Source organism: Phocoena phocoena, chromosome 9 (assembly GCF_963924675.1).
Source record: "Phocoena phocoena chromosome 9, mPhoPho1.1, whole genome shotgun sequence".
Lineage (NCBI taxonomy): Eukaryota > Metazoa > Chordata > Mammalia > Artiodactyla > Phocoenidae > Phocoena > Phocoena phocoena.
In genome coordinates, this window is record NC_089227.1 from 16,034,483 (window position 1) to 16,052,640 (window position 18,158).

The 18,158-nt window shown below is 36.8% G+C and overlaps 1 protein-coding gene and 1 non-coding gene across 2 annotated transcripts in view; both read right to left on the reverse strand.

The window, feature by feature from the left end:
• LOC136128069 (uncharacterized) overlaps nucleotides 1-18,158 on the reverse strand; it is a 52,140-nt gene that overhangs the window by 18,907 nt on the left and 15,075 nt on the right. The window contains 4 exon segments of the mRNA XM_065883751.1: nucleotides 5,331-5,439; nucleotides 10,200-10,335; nucleotides 11,453-11,603; nucleotides 17,497-17,597. Of these exon segments, the coding sequence (XP_065739823.1) occupies nucleotides 5,331-5,439; nucleotides 10,200-10,335; nucleotides 11,453-11,603; nucleotides 17,497-17,597 (497 nt within the window).
• Nucleotides 1,471-1,600, reverse strand: LOC136128635 (small nucleolar RNA U109). Its single transcript, XR_010656225.1, has one exon. It is a non-coding gene; the product is annotated as a small nucleolar RNA U109 (small nucleolar RNA).

Below are 18,158 nucleotides of genomic sequence, written 5' to 3' on the forward strand. Positions count from 1 at the left end.
TTTATCTCCAACAATACCACTCCTGGGTATTTATCCAAAGAAAACTAAAACATTAATTAGAGAATGTAAGATACATGCACCCTTATGTTCACTGAAGCATTATTTACAATAGCCAAGACATGGAAGCAACCTAACTGCCCATCAAAAGATAAATGGATGAAAAAGATGTAATACACACACAAACACATGCACACGCACACATGCAGACACACACACAATGGAACATTAATCAGCCATAAAAAAGAATGGAATCTTGCCATTTGTGACAACATGAATGGACCTAGAAGGGATCAATGTTATATTAAGTGAGGTAAGTCAGACAGAGAAAGAGCAATATGTATTATTTCACTTATATGTGGAATTAAAAAAAGTTAACAAACATAACAAAATATAAACAGAGTTTTATATAGAGAGAGAACAAACAGGTGTTTGCCAGAGGGGAGGGGAGGGGAGGTAAGGGGAAGAAAGAAATAGGTGAGGAGATTAAGAAGTACAGATTTCCAGTTGCAAAATAAATGAGTCACAGGTATGAAATGTACAGTGTGGGGAATACAGTCAGTAACTATGTAATATCTTTGTATGGTGACTTATGGTAACTAGACTTGACTAGACTTATCGTGGTGATCAGTTTGAAATGTATAGAAACAGCAAGTCGCTATGTTGTGTAAAAGGAACTAACATAGTGTTGTAGAGTCAATTATACTTCAAAAACAAACACACTCATAAAAAAGAGACCAGATTTGTGGTTACCAGAGGTGGGGGTGGGAGGGGGAATTGGGTGAAGGCAGTCAAAAGGTACCAACTTCCAGTTATAAGATAAGTACTAGGGATGTAATATACAACATGATAAATAGAATTAACACTGGTGTATGTCATACATGAAAGTTGTTAAGAGAGGAAATCCTAAGAATCCTCATCACAAGAAAAAAAATTATTGTCTGTTCTTTAATTTTGTATCTGTATGAGACGAAGGATGTTCACTAACCTTATTGTGATAATTGCTTCATGATGCATGTAAATCAGATTATTACTCTGCACACCTTAAACTTATACAGGGCCATATGTCAACTATATTTCAATAAAACTGGAAGAAAATAAATAAAAATTTGCCTTATCCTCAATAGGTATGCTTTTTATTTTTTGGCTGTGCAGTGTGACATGTGGTATCTTAGTTCCCTGACAAGGGATGGAACCCGCATCTCCTGCACTGGAAGCACAGAGTCTTAACCACTGGAATGCCAGGGAAGTCCCTCAAAAGTTATGCTTTTTAAGGACAGTTTTAATTATGCTCCATGTTAAATGATCTTACAATGAATAAGTTATATGAATAGTTCCTAAAAAATTGCTGATAGAAAGAAAGAAAAAGAAAGGAAGGAAGAAAAGGAAGGGAAGGAAGGAAGAAAGAATAAGGGCAGGGTCAAGGAATTTGCCTCAACCATTTTTTTGTATTTTCTTCTTTTTCTTTTCCCTTTATGTAGGAGAAATACACTACTACTCAACCTCTACTATTAGAATGGCAGCCCTGGTAACTTTCAATGTAGCATGTTATGGGTATACTATTACTCCTAAAGGAATGAGGAAGCGACATGTCCACAGGCAACTCGACCACTTTCAAAACTGTATCCACTTTTACCACCACTTGGATGCAGGCAATGACTGAATGGTACGTATTTCCTCGCAGTGGTTAAAAATCCACCTGCCAATGCAGGGCACATGGGTTTGAGCCCTGGTCCGGGAAGATCCCACATGCCGCGGAGCAACTAAGCCCATGTGCCACAACTACTGAGCCTGTGCTCTAGGGCCCGCGAGCCACAACCACTGAGCCCATGTGCTGCAACTACTGAAGCCCCCGCACCTAGAGACCATGCTCTGCAACAAAGAGAAGCCACAGTAATGAAAAGCCCGCATACCGCAGCAAATAGTAGCCCCCGCTCGCCGCCACTAGAGAAAGCCTGTGCGCAGTAACAATGACCCAACGCAGCCAAAAATAAAAAATAAGTAAATAAAATAAATAAATTTAAGAAATTAATTTAAAAAAAGAATAAATACTGGGAAAGTATTAAGAATAAATACTGGGAAGCTCTCCTGGAAGAGTCTTTAAAAGTCAATCTCCTTGGATATCAGAAGGTTTTCCACTACATACAAGGTCTATTTTTATTATGAGGGCTTGTGAACTTTGTAAATTCTTTAGAGCCTGAGGTCTCATTTTTCATGGCACTGACCCTTCCCAATTACTCCACACACTGGGACATCAGAGTTACCATTAAACAAATCATTAAAAATGACAGATCAGGTCCTTACACCTGACTAAGTTAGTCCTGAGTGTAAATTGGGTGCTTGGGGACATGCACGCTCTCGTTTGGCTCACTGGGGTCATATTACTGCACTGAAGCACAGGTAATTTACTAACTGGTCAAAAATCTAAGCTGGTGGTTAAAAACTGATGGAGATTTTGGCACTACTGATAGAGTGAGTGCTCTTAATACCTGCCTTCAGAATAGCACTTTTCCAATTTGGATTGAATCAGTTTAAACAGACATTTTGTATTTATGCTTTACTTCTGCTAATATATTTGGAGAAAATGTTTCACTTAGATTAAAGAAACACTAAGGGTAAGACCATACATATGGAAAATACTCTACCTCTATTAAGAAACAAACCACACTGCCTTTCTACTCAGTTTTCAAATATAAAAGAACTTGCTAAAACATTTCTTAAGCACTGTCAGCCTTAATACCCTCAATTTTTAGAAATCTATGAATATATTTGAATGGTACTATGTACAAAGCATTGTGCTGCTGAATTCATCCAAATCTTGTACTATTAATTTATTTCTTAGTTCTTGTCTTAATGAATTTGATTGGTATAGGTCAAGAGAACACAGCCAGGGTTATACCTCCTTTAGAAATGGAACTTTGATCTTCTCAAGGTCAGTAACAATGTTATCTAAAAGAAAATGTGTTCATAAAATACTACACACCTTGCAGGAACCAAACAGGACATACTCAAACAGGTAAAATCTGCTTCTACCTCAACACTGATTCACTTTGAAAGCAGTTTTGCAGTCTACACTTCAAACACAGAAGCTTGGCATCTCTTGTTATCAGATCATAAACAAAATGCCTGTATTATCAAAGAGTTCATTTTCTCCAGACATCTGAATTGTCCGTTAAAGAAATATTGAGTTTCTTTATATTACTCAAAATAACCCCGAGTTTAGAGTTATATATCAGACTTGTGAGGTTAAAGCTCAAAATATCTCAGAGTTGGAATTTTTAAAAGGCAAAGGGAGGAAAAAACTAAGCTGGCCAGGTTAGGAGAGATGTAGCATGGCAAACAACCTATTCTTGTCTGTCTTTTTATTTCTGTCCTACTCTGCTTACAACATAAGGGAAAGGATCCTTGGCAAATATGAAAAAAAGCAGAAATTTAAAATAATTTTTTTAAACTAATTAAAGGTATTTTGGAAATAGTCCCTTGCATTCTTCAGAAGGATTAGCACCAATATTTTGTGTTGGGTAAAAAAAGAACACTATTTCTCACTTGAAATGTCTGATTACTAAATTTATTTTCATACAAATGTTAAAACTTCATGATCATGTTCCAAACTGTCTGGAATTGCAGAAGAGCCAACAGTACACCAACTATGAGAAGATTTAGAATTTTGAGCTATACTATACCTATCACATCATCTACCACCTTGTCTAGAAGAGTAACTTATTTTTTAACTTACTGCCTCTAAATGATTTTCTTTTTCTTTTTTTACTTTAAATAAGAAGTAGGAAAGTAACTATATATTTTATATCATATATGAAATATCCTACAGATTTTTTTTAAACAGAATTAGCTTTTATCTTCAGGCTTTCCATCTCAAACTCAAATACTTTTTTTTTTTAAATAGGTTTATTTATTTATTTTTGGCTGTGCTGGGTCTTTGTTGCTGTACACAGGCTTTCTCTAGTTGTGTTGAGCAGGGGCTACTCTTTGTTGTGGTGCACGGACTTCTCATTACAGTGGCTTCTCTTGGCACGCGAGCTTCAGTAGTTGTGGCTTGCGAGCTCTAGAGAGCAGGCTCAGTAGTTGTGGCACATGGGCTTAGCTGCTCCGTGGCATGTGGGATCCTCCTGGACCAGGGCTAGAACCCATGTCCCCTGTACTGGCAGGAGGATTCTTAACCACTGCACCACCAGGGAAGTCCCTCAAATACACCTTGATGAACTCAACTCTACACAAACAATGTCCATAGATAATCAAACAGCAAGTTATAGTACAGAAACTTCTATTATACTGAGGTCTATTAAAAATATCTAAACTTACAAATGGCATAAAGTAGGTCTTTGATTCAGTCACTGAACGTTCTCCAAGTTATTCCCAACACAAAGTAGTGGAAGAGATCTGAAATTGGAGAAGGTCTATGCATTGGTTATTATCTTGACTCTGACTGAGAGGTTTCCCAGTATCTGGACAACATCAAGGACTATGTCATATGCAGGAATGTTGCTCAGGGGTCAAGCCATAAACTTTTATTCAGAGTTTCTTGGGATGACACTGGACTTGGGACTTTTCTGTGCTATGCAGCTACAGGCAATAATAATTTGTTCCTTGTCTAAGAAGAAGAAAATACTAACAGAGCTATTTTTCAAAAAACAAAAAATGTAGGAGAAATAGCTGCCTTCAGGAAAATGGAGTTAGGACGCCCTACCCCAAGACCTCATTGCAGTGTGTTTTGGAATGAGACATTCAAGCTCTCAGCTGGCATCCTAGACTGTGGCTTATTCTATCCCTATCCATCTCTTTCAAGGAACATTTTCCTTATATCTGGCAGGTAGAAAGTATTAGGGCTTGAGATCAGCAACGTATTTTCTTATAACCAAAATAATAAGATAAGATAAATAATAATAATTATAAGATAAATAATAATAAGATAAGATAAATAATAATAAATAAGATAAATAATAATAATAAGCAATCCCCCGTCATTGCTTCTTTCAAAGAAGCAATATACTATGACGGAAAAATGTGATTCATTTCCAGACATGTGTTTACAAGCAACTTTTCAGGAACATAGCTCTTTTGCTAAGGGAGGAACATCTGTATTTACAACACAGATCTGAAACACCTACATGTTTGTATGTATAACAGAGCATGTTTCTCTTGGCTGAAACAGTGTTTTATCTCCGTATTTGAGCAGGAATTTATAAATAGGTCACTCTTGGTATTTTAGCCAGAAGAACATTTAGCCATGATTTTGTTTTAGGAAAAAGAGTGAAGTGTAACAGCATAAAATATCACAATACTTTTCCTACTTTTGTGCATGCATACAACGTTACCATCTGAAGCCTTCTTTAATTCAGTTTCCAGTTTTTCCTTATCTTCTGCTAGTTTTTTATTTTCCGCTTCCAAAATGTGTTCTTCTTCCTTGCCATGGTTTTTCAAGAGCTATCAGAAAAGAGAGTTATAGAAAGAAGTAACATTAGATTGCAATAGCCATTCTTTCAGGAAAAGAGATGAACAATGTATTTTAAATTATTGGTCTTTATTTTATTCTTTGTCCTTTTCAGTATTTTATACTTTTTTATAATGTAAACTTCTGTTAGCAGAAACTTGATATTTGGCAAACACACACAAAATTTCTTCTATGACTGAAATCTCTGAAATGAAAATAACAAGAGTTTCTGGTTGGGCTACAATTAAAATTATATTTTCAGGGACTTTCCTGGTGGCACAGTGGTTAAGAATCTGCCTGCCAATGCAGGGGACCCGGGTTCGATCCCTGGTCCAGGAAGATCCCACATGCTGCAGAGCACCTAAGCCCGTGTGCCACAACTACTGAGCCTGTGCTCTAGAGCCTGTGAGCCACAACTACTGAAGCCCGCGCACTCTGGGGCCCATGTGGCACAACTACTGAAGCCCGCGCGCCTAGAGCCCGTGCACCGCAACAAAAGAAGCCACCGCAACAAGAAGTCTGTGCACCGCAATGAAGAGTAGCCCCCGCTCACTGCAACTAGAAAAAAGCCCAGGCGCAGCAACGAAGACCCAAGGCAGCCAAAAAAAAATTGTATTTTCAAAGGTATTTAGATAAACAATGTCTTTTCTTTAATTGCGTGATGTTACTCTAAGGAAAAACAAATAGTTCTGGGGACAGTACTACTTGGAAAGCCATTATGTTCCAATTGCAGAGCTGTCTACTCAGACTAGTTCTATATAGATGAATTCATAAGAGAAGAATATAATGGTGTCAGGATAGAGATGGGTAAGTGGAGAATAACAGGGCCATCTCTTCACCTGGACAATTCTACCTAATTTTCATTGAACAGTCTCCAAATTACTTTTATTCAGTTAATCCTTTACAATGTTCTTTATTATTTTCAAATCTATTCTGGCTTTTAAAATGTTTATGTTTGTAGCTTATCTCTTCTAGACAAGAAAAATTAAGATCTGAATAGTAAAATATTTGACTAAAATAAAAACATCATGGGGTAAAAATTTCATAATCTATATGTCTGGATGGAAATCATCGTTAATAGAATGAAGACGCCGACTTATCAAAAAGAAATTGTAAGATGTTAAGTTACCAAGAAAGGCAAATTAGATTAATGTTTGAAAAACAGAACATGTATATACTGGCATGAGTTATCTGACCAAGTAAAAGGCAGCAATTTGATACGGAAAGCTTCCGTAGTCAGGTAAAAAAGTTAACTCAGGACAATTTAAAACAGACTGACACAGTAAAGAATTTCTACTGCAGGGTGATTCCTTTTCTAATGTAAGCTGATATATTAAACAAACAAAACAAAGTTCTACTGAGCACTGCTACTACTACATGCAAATATTTTACAGTGCTATGTACTATAAGGAGTAAAAATGTAAGTATGGTCTCTGCTCTCAGGTAACTTCAATCTAGTGGAAAGGATGAGACTAGAGCATAGATACTGCAGCACAAGATCGTATACAATACTACTGTGTTATAACGGAGATTAGGCAGATCCGAAAGAGGAATTAAAGCTTGAACGAATATATTGTATAAATCCAAGAAAGTTTTTTAGGAGGTAAAGGACTGAAGTACCTACTAAAACCGAAGGAGCCTCTTATCTCCAAAATTAAAAAAAAAAAAAAAAAAAAAAAAATATATATATATATATATATATATATATATATATTTAAGAGCAGGAACTAGGGAAAAAACCCTTCAAATCTCTACAAGTTTGTTGACCATTTCAAGTTCAAAACAATCTTAGCTGTTACTTCACTGAATTCAGTTAACAAAGCCTCCAGTGATTACCCAAATTGGAAGAGAACGACTGAGTTACAGGAATGTTTACCCTGTCTGCTTGAATTATTATTGCCACTGACTTGGAAAAGTTGCATTTGGTGTCAGTCTTGTAAATAAGCTTTCATTACTGCACCTGTCAACTTGTTCAACTTTATTTTGTGTAACTTGATGCTGGAGAAAGACCAAGAGCCCTGGAATCTGAAATTCAATAGATACCAGCTACAATAATACACATGTTCACTGTCCCACCCACCTTATCCCACCTTGGTAAGTGGCTGGGAAGAAAACAAGTAAGAAGTAAAGCTCTGTCACTGTTGTTATACTAAAGCAGTTAAATTAAAAGTTAATTGGTCTTTCATAATTATTTCATTTCATTAACTGAATATCGTAACAGAAATGCGTCCCAGGCACCATCTGCAAGTCCTTTCATAGGTTAGCATATGATTGAAGGGCACAGAACAATGTGGTTAAGAGTGTGGATTTTAGAGGCAGCCTGCTTGGATTCAATCCTTAGGTCTGTCTCTTATTAGTGGAATGATCTTGGGCAAGTCGCTTAACCTTTCTGTGCCTCCATTTCTTCATCTATATAATGCAAATATTAACAGCACCAACCTCATAGCATTGTTGCAACAATTGAAAGAGTTAATACCTTACTGTGAAGCATGTGAACAACGTTAGCTATTAGTTATAAACTTGAGGCCCAGAATAAATGAGGTGACTTGCCCCAGGTCACAAGGCTAATTACTGGTAGATTTGGGACTGGCACCCAAGTCTTTTGGACTTCAGGGTAATGCACTTTCCATTAGATAATGTATCTCTGATAAAGAACGAAGAGATGTTTTAGCAATTTTATCCTTCCTCAGCTGGTATTTCAAAACCTACATGAAGTATCTTGAAGTAGAAGTCATCTTTGACATTCTGACCTATGGTTAATCAGTTACGCTTTGGGCACTGACAGTATTTTTATCCAGCTTGCAGACTTTCTCCCCACTGTGTACTCGCTTTAGCCCAGTATATCTATGCACTTATGATCTAGGGCCACTGACTGGGCCACAGATATGCAGAAGCAGGGAACCAGGACAGCATGGAACCAAAGGAGAGGAGAACAAAAAAAGGGAGACACTGTGGCGGATCAAAGAATCAGTAATCATGAAATAAATTTCCTTGCAAGTTAGTAACTGGTTCTGAAAACAATCCCAAAAGAAATGCTTTGAGGAACGTGCTTTTTCTGAAGGACAAAACTAATTTAAGTACATTAATTATGGTATATATGAGAAAAATCATAGTACCAAAACTACAAAAACACTTTTCATTTTCTTGGAGTTCAAGAATAAGAGGAAAAAAGCAGTGTTCTATTAGTAGTTACAACTCACTACTTTAGCGTGATAGGCATGGTAAATCAAGATCGGTACATGGTAAGTCTACAAATACTGGCTGTGTGCTTTTGAGTTTAGCCACCATATATTAATAAAAGCCTTGAGGGTTTTGTTTTGTTTTTACCATTATGAAATGAGATCAAAGGATAGAAATTGAAGCAAATAATATTAAGGTACAAAATAAGGCTGACTGTGCTGCTGAAACACTACAGTGACGTATATTGCTTGTTTTTGAATACAGAAATACCGACAGCTTGATTTCCCAGACCTATATTTATGACAACGGGAAAGTTACATGACATCTATGGATCAATGCTTTTTCAAAACAGAACAAAACGAAGTAAAAATATAAACCGGTGCTTATTCTCTAAAAGTTTCCTTAAAAGATGCTGGTTATAATCTACCCAAAGAAACATTTTTGAATCCTGTTTTTGTAGTAAAAATAAGGTAGACGTCATAAGTAAAACATGGGTTTCTGAATAGGTGACCATGACACTGTAGTATCAAAAAATTTGTTTTGCAATGAGTTTGACTTATTTCATAGGTTTTAGAAAGATTTATATTGTACTATGTAACAGCTAACTCATTTAGCATTGATGAAAGGTGACGCTTATAGTTCTTTCTGTAAGAGGCTGGGCTTTAGAATTTAGGATCACAATACTTTTTACATAAATATAATTTGATGTAATATATAATTGACTGTAATTCATTAATTTATAATAGGGAGATAATCTTATTGCATTAAGCTAGGAATTCTTTCTTCAAGAAAAGTTGTTTCACTTCTGAAGGTTCCACTGATTATTTTTTTCTAAGAAGCAGAATTAGGAAAACTTATGGGGCTTAAAATGAACTGAAAACACTCAAGCTATGAGATCTGACTCCTAAATTTTAAACCTAAGAAAAAAAATACCCGAAGTAATTTTGTATCTTCCATTTTTCCATTCGGTCTTCTTTTTACTTAACATGAAAAACATCAGTATCTCATTTACACTCTCCCTGAGTAGCCAGGGAAAGACAGCATAGGGTTCTCAAAAGAAGAATTATCAACAGCAAAACCAAATTAGAAATTGAAAATATTATATGCAGTCATCAATCTATATCAACTATTTTCATCTGCTTCCTACATAATCATCATTTAAAGAAAACAACAATAACAACAATAAAAACCACACCAAAAAAACCAACAGGAATTCAACTGAAAGGGAAATGGAACCATGATAGAGACTTATTAAAACTTGCTTTAGGTTATAAAGTAAAATTAATGGTAATGAAGGAATTAAAATTCATATTCCCAGAATACTGTTTTCTCCTTGGATCATAGGAAGTAGGTCCAATGGCATTAATCTACTATGGAGGGAAACTGCGAGAACACACAAATTTAAAGATAATAAAATACTTCTGAAACAATAATTTTGTAGAATATTGTTATTTATGGTCATTTTCTGCTTATATATTATGAAAATGCTCTTTCTGATGCTGAAAAATAATAAACCGCCCCTTGGGAATACCAATAACACTTACACCAGTTTTCAAGAAGAAAATTTAAATACCCGTTTTAGTCTTTCATTCTCTTCCATGAATTTTTTGGCAGCCTGGTTAGTATTTTCTGCTTGAACTTTAAGTACTCCTTTGTTTGACAGCTCTTTTGCCAGCTGAGTAATAAGGGTAACCAGACGTCTCAACACTCTAAGAAAATGAAACAAATGTCAGAGTAGTGTGCAACTAATCACCAGGAACTGTGACTTTAAGTAATAATTATCCAGTGACTCCCCTTCAGGTGTGGGTGTGGTGGAGGGAGGTGATGTTTATGGAAGGAAGATATATTTTTAATTCAAGTCTTCCAGTCAAAACAAGCCTGTGTCTCATTTCTTTGGAATCTTCGTTAGAAGATTAGCATTTGGAATGCAGGTTCAGTGCTACTTATTAATTTACTTATTTTCTCTGTAGAGGCCTTTGGCCAGGACGAGAAGAAACAGAATTCCAGACAGTGTGGCAGGGCCAGTAAGAGTTTTTCCCCCTCAGCAAAAAATTTAAAGAGCATTTTGTGAGGCTGGCCAAACCTAAAAACTGCTCATTCACTTCTACTTATAGGTAACTTCCTTTGTTAGTAGTAGTAATCGTTATCTTCATTTATTCATTCAGCAGATATTTCCTCAGGAACTGCTAAGTGTTAAACACTGTGCCAGGCACTGGGGACATAGCAGGAAGCAAGACAGAGGCCCTGCTCTCAGAGTTTAGGTTCTACTTGGGAAGGGAAGAATTAAAACAGTATTTAATTACAATCACGAATGACACTTGAAAGAAAAGTATATACATTACACATTCTATGGGAGTGTACAACAGAAGACCTTCCTACTTTGGGGGAATGATGGTCAGAGGTCTCAGCTTTCCTGAGAAAGGGGCTAAAGTAGAAATTAGCCAGGGAGAGAGGGAAGGAAAGAGTATTCTGGCAGAAGGGAAAGCTGGTGGGAAGATCCTGAAGCAGGAAGGAGCTGGGTACAAAACAAGAACTCAGTAAATATTTGTTGCAAGAATGGATGAATGAATGAGCAGTGAAGGGCAGTGTGGTTGGAACGTGGTGTACATGTCAGAGCAGCAGGCGCCAGATCATGCAGGGCGTTACGGGCCTATAGAACCTACAAGCCACAATTACTATTTGTTATTTGGATCTGTCATCTGAGTTCTTTCATAAAGACGTTAGTATGCTAAATAGTACAGAAAAAAAAAACTATAGTGTAGGTAGAAAAAATGAGAAAGAGAAACACAAATCACGTTTTTAAATTGTGCTTTTTAAAAAACTTACAGCCAGAAAAATAATGAAAATCCAGTAATGTAAAGATTTCTTTGAGACCTAAAAAGTTTCATCTGTGTATGTTCATAGGCAGCAGGTCTGCTGGCTGAGCTGCTTTCAATGGCATGAGTTGAGGAATATTTTCTTACTTCTCTCACAGCATCTATCAGAGAAAAAGAGGGAATATTACTTTTGGCTTTTAAGAATATAAGGTTATTATTAAAACGGGAAGCAGTTTTAGCACAACTGACCTAACTGTTAGTGGACTTTAGCTAGGGGCTCTCTTTTTGTCTTTCCTCTACAATACATGGGAGGGTACCATGCTCGAAACAGATGCTCTGTAAGTGGATACTGGTACACTTTGAATGTTAACAGTATTTTGCTTTTTTATTAGTCATCTAGGACTTACCATCACTGCACTGTCTAATCTCTAGCTACATGGCAAACTATTATCCTTTACTTTTTTTTTTGGCTGCGTTGGGTCTTTGTTGCTGCGCACAGGCTTTGTCTAGTTGTGGTGAGCGAGGGCTACTCTTTGTTGCGGTGCACAGGCTTCTTATTGCGGTGGCTTCTTTTGTTGCAGAGCATGGGCTCTAGGCAGTGGGCTTCAGTGTTGTGGCACGCGGGCTCAGTAGTTGTGGCTCACGGGCTTAGTTGTTCTGCGGCATGTGGGATCTTCCCAGGCCAGGGCTCGAACCCGTGTCCCCTGCGCTGGCAGGTGGATTCTTAACCACTGTGCCACCAGGGAAGTCCACTTTGTTAGTTTTTATGACTGAAAAATATTCCACTGTACAGATACACCACATTTGGTTTATCCATTCATGAGATGATTTGGATTTTCTCCACTTTTTGGCTATTAAGAATAATGCTGCCATGAACATTCATGTACAAGTTCTCGTACTGACAAAAGTTTTCATTTCTCTTGGTATATACCTAGGAGTGGAATTGCTGGATCATATGGTAACTCTATGTTTAACTTTCTGAGGAACTGCCAAACTGTCTTCCAAAGCAGCTGTACCAGTTTACATTCCAACAAGCAGAGTATGATGGTTCCAATTTCTCCACATCTTCATTAACACTTGTTATTTTCTGTCTTTTTGATTATAACCATCCTAGTGGGTATGAAGTGCTATTTCATTGCAATGACAGTGAGTTTTCCAATTGATATTTTTATTTTCCATTTTCTTTAATTCCTTCCAGCAATGTTTCTGTAGCTTTCAGCGTTGTGATCTTGTACATCTTTTTATAAAGTTTTTTTGTAAGGTTTTTAGGTTTCTTGGTATATTTATAAAAGGAATTTTCAAAAATTTCATTTTTGAATTATTGATTATAGCATAGAAATACACTTCATTTCTGTATATTGACCTTGTATTTTTTGATGCCACTATATTTCTTTGACACAGTAACTTTCTCGTAGATACTTTAGGATTTTCTAAATAAACAATCATGTCATCTGCAAATGACTGTTTTACTTTTTAACTTGCAATCTTTATGCTTTCTAGTTTTTCTTGACATTATTATCCTGGTTAGAAAATCTATTACTTGGGCTTCCCTGGTGGCGCAGTGGTTGAGAATCTGCCTGCCAATGCAGGGGACACGGGTTCGAGCCCTGGTCTGGGAAGATCCCACATGCCGTGGAGCAACTGGGCCCATGAGCCACAATTACTGAGCCTGCGCGTCAGGAGCCTGTGCTCCGCAACAAGAGAGGCCGCGATAGTGAGAGGCCCGCGCACCGCGATGAAGAGTGGCCCCCACTTGCCACAACTAGAGAAAGCCCTCGCATGGAAACGAAGACCCAACACAGCCATAAATAAATAAATAAAGCAAACTGTCAACAAGTAAAAATAAATAAACACTATTAAAAAAAAAAGAAAATCTATTACTTAATTGAATAAAAATAGTGAAAGTGAATATCCTTGCTTTGTTCCCAATCTTATGGGGCTAACTTTCAACATCTGACTAAGGATGATACTAGCTCTAGGTTTTTGTACATGTTCTTCATCAGAATGATGAAGTTTCCTTCTATTCCTAATTTGCTAATTAAAAAAAAAGATTCGATGTTTGTATATATTGTAAAAAATACCACAAGTCTAGTTAACATCCATCATCATACATAGTTACAGAATTTTTTTTTCTCTTAGAATTTTCAAATATGCAATATAGTATTACTAACTATAGTCACCATGCTGTACATTACGTTTCCATGACTTATGTATTTTATAATTGGAAGCTTGTATCTTTTGACTCCCTTTACCCATTTTGCCCACCACCCACCCCTGGCAACCACCAATCTGTTCTCTGCATCTATGAGCTTGATTTTATTTTTTTAAAGATTCCACATATGAGTGAGTTCATATAGTATTTGTCTTTCTCTGTCTGAGTTATTTCACTTAGCATAATGCCCCAAGGTCCATTCATGCTCACACAACTGGCAAGATTTCATTCTTTTTCATGGCTTAGTTATTTCTCAGGTTGCCTCAATATAGTAAGAGCATGCCAATCGCTACAAAACAAAAATAAAGCAAACATAACTCATAAAAATAATTCATAATACTGTGAAGATCATTACTCATTGGCAATTAAACAGGAATAATACTCCTGGATCCATTATGCAGAAATGCTAAAGATTAAGCACTATCAAAGAATAAATGTAAATAGTCATAAAAACCCATTTGTAGAATGAATTGCTTGCATAATAACGAAGAGAACATGTATGAAAAGTGGGATGGGGACAACAATAAGGGGAGGTTGTGACAAAGTCAATTTTCTATAAGGCACACAGAGATAGTCTTTTTTTGGATCACTTGTGGACGCTTTCAAATTCCCAAGATGCATTTGTGCTGACACTAAACATATTCTCCTGGGTTTCCTACTTCCTTTCTGCCTATTCCAACATGCTAAAACACACACATGCACACACACTTTTCAGTTAGTATTGGCTCTAGGAATGTTAACACCTTGTAATAATTACCTTATTAGACCAACAAGAAAAAAAATTCCAAAATAAAAGATGAATTAAGCTTGAGTAATTCAAACCTACTGGGTTTACATTACTTACACCAGTGTTGTTCTAGTGGACGAGAACACCGGACTATGTACTTTACCTATGTAACTGCATTTTATCCTTCCGACACTTCAGTGAAGTACGTGTTATCCCCCTGTTCTGAGATGGAAACACTGAGGCTTCACGGATAAGTCCCTATCTGCCTGTCTTTACCATCCATGGTTAAAGCTCCTGCATTAACCATCCATGATGTTCCTATTCTCTGGGAATTAATTACTCCCTCTGCCCACAGATGTAGGCTCCAGCCAGCAGTCATGATTCTGCTCTGTGACCCTGCCCCTGGCCATAGCTTCTCAGATGAGGATTGGATACCTGGTGCTAGCTGATCAGATTTTTTCCCTTAGAATTGGAATTGGGATTCAGAAATGGCTAGTTAGGGATTTCCCTGGCGGTCCAGTGGTTAAGACTGCACTTCCAATGCAGGGGGCGTGGGTTCCATCCCTGGTAGGGGAACTAAGATCCCAGATGCCTTGCTGTGCAGCACGGACAAAAAAAAAAAAAAAAAGAAAAAGAAATGGCGAATTAATCCTTGCATATCGCTGGATTGACAAAACTTGGCAGCTGTATGGTACCTATTTTCTGACGTGGGAATAGAGTATCAGAGTCTGTAGAGATGTGAAGTAGACCCAGTGAGAAATGCAGGGACACGAAAAGGACACTTCAGTTCCTAGGAGTTTGGCTTCCTTCCTTCCCTGGGCTGCTGTGGAACAACCCCGTATTTTACTTTAAATTCCCCTTTCTTGCTCAAGTGAGCTGAAGTTCATTTCTGATATATGTAACCAAAAGAAGCTTGGCTAAAGTTCCCCTTCCTTATATGGATATGTGGCAGTTTTCAGTAGAAATTCTTGTGATAATTTTAGAGTTGGAAGGTCACAATACACTTCTAGAGCTAGCAAGAGCTGCAGGGATTATTTCCTCTCTCCCTTTATTTTGCAAATGGATAAACCAAACTCTGAGAGATGAAATGTCATTCCAAAGGTCATTTAGTTAGCTGGTGGCAAAGTTGGTACCTGTTTTCCTTATTGCTTTTTACTCGCTTGGTGTTATTTCTTCTACGGCTGGAGATTCAATCAGTAACATTAATAACTTACCATGAGACAAATACATTTTGAAATGAGGCATAAACCCATTCATACCCTGATACAATTACCTACTCATACCTTCTCACACCAGTTAATCCTGGTTTATAAAGAGGATTCCACCCCAGAGGTTGGTAATATGGAATGTGAGAAAACATTTTCTCATAAGACAGTGGCATACGTGGTGGTTATGGCCCCTGTAAAACCTACCTAACCCACAACACAACTCGGAGGGAATTCTGAGGGAAAATACACTCTGCAATGGGTATCAAAAACTGAAGTGCCAAGAAGTAGCTGGGTGATCTCAGACAAGTTACTTAATCTCTCTGAGCTCAGCTACTCCTTCTAAAACACATGGTAACTATTTCGATTTATGGAATTTCCAGTTTGATAAGAACCTTAAAGGTCTACTTTTAGAGAAAAGTCTTGTCTGGACGTCACAATACCTCCACCAGCATCTGGGCAAATATAAAGGAGGTCTACCACCAAGGGACATGATCTGCACCCACGGCAAGAAGCTGAATCACCCTGGCATCAAGAGACAGATATTTTGCTCATCAGTGATTCCTCCTGAAAGACCTACAATCAAAAGGGGAAATGATGGGAAAATCTGCACGTTTTTGAGATACTGAAACCCCAACCAAGTGGAAGAAGCTAATTGCATGCTGCCCACAAGCACATAGACCCCAGACCGGTTGGAACCAGAACGTTGATGATGCTGACACCCGATTACCTCACCACCAACCAGTCAGAAGAATGTCCACGAGCTGATCATGCCCTCTTTGAACCATTACTATAAAACTCCTTACTACCCAATCCAGGTCAGGACACAGTTTTGAGGGCATTAGCGCACTGTGGCCCTCTTTGCCTGGCAAAGCAATAAAGCTATTCTTTTCCACTTCAAACAAAAAAAAGTCTACTTCTGATTTCTAATTTCTAAGGTACTTGTTATCATGAAAATTTCAAACATGCTGAAAAACTAGTACAATAAACATCCATATTCCACTATCTAGATTCAACAATTAACATTTTGCCACATTTGCTTTACTTGTTTTCTTTTAACCATTTGAAAGTAAGTTGTAACTATCATGACACTTCTAAATATTTCAGCATGCAACTCCTAAGCATAAGGACATACTCCTATGTCACAGGTGTGAAATTTTTAGAGAAACTTTTTCTCTAAAGGCAAACAGTGAATGTTTTAGGCCACACCGTTTCTGTTTCAACTACTCCACTCTGCAGTTGTTCATGCATAGACAGTACATAAATAAATGGGCATGGTCATATTCTAATAAAACTTTATTTACAAAAATAGGCATTTGGTCTGCAGGCTGTAGGTTGCTGTCTTCTGCTTTATAATAATAACATTGTTATCACAACTAAAGTTAACAGAAATTCCCTAGGATTATCTAACAACCAGTCCATGTTCAAATTTTTGCAGTAGTCCCTAAATATCTGTGCTGTTGTTGTTTTTCAACCAGGATCCAATCAAGATTCACAGCCTGCATCTAAAACTCTTTTTGAGGTCCTAGTGATTCTACTCCTCTATTTGCCTCCCTAAGAGCTAAGCCCATGGGTGCCTAGGACACCAAAATAACAAATGACTGTATAACTGGTAATTCTGAAAACTAGGCTATGCATCACTGCATTGAAATCTTAAAACAACAGAAAAGAGATTAAGAAGCACTGCACTCTGCTGCAATTTATGCTTGTGCATATATAACAGTAATATCTATCAACTATTTATCAATATATCAATTATCTACTCCATACGCTATCAATATACTATGTAATATAAAGTCAACACTATACTAATGGCAACACCAACTTAATTAATTAAAAATCAATGAATACATTAATAATAATATAAAAACTAGAGTTAAGCTTCATCAAAGGAGGAATCTAATACTTACCTAGAAACAGAACAATCAATAGGACTATAATAGTAAGGAAAGCCTTGTTCCAGAAAGTTGCAATTTTACCCCAGACGCTAAATGAAAAAATCTTCTGCCATCTGTAAAGCAATATAATTACATCAGGTGTAAAAAATCAAAGGGACATTTTGAGATTCTTTCTAAATACTGAATTAACATTTTGGTAATTGTGCAGCGAGTGAAAAGAATTACAGAAATTTAATTTTTTATGTCATACCAGAGAAATACCAATTCTTACCAATAAGAATGTCTCATGAAATAAAGAACAACCTCTTTCAAATTTAATAATAATCTGACATTTGATTATCTTCTGTCTGGTGGCTTAAATATTCTAAAGTAAAAATAACTTTTAAAGCAAATGTACATGATCAAAACCTTAAAAAGGCATTCTTATGGTAAAATATTAAATTGCTGATAGAAGTTATCACTTTATATCATAATATATATAATCAGGACAGTAACTCAGAAATAACAAAGATCTATTGTTCTAACAATTAACAACATTTCAGGAGTAAGAGGTCCGACTCTGCACTATTTATTTTAATAATGAAAAAAAATACATGCGCTTTCAACATCTACTCCAAGTAAAAAAGTTTCTCTACTTTTACCATAAGGAAATTTAAAAAATCATTGAGGTATTA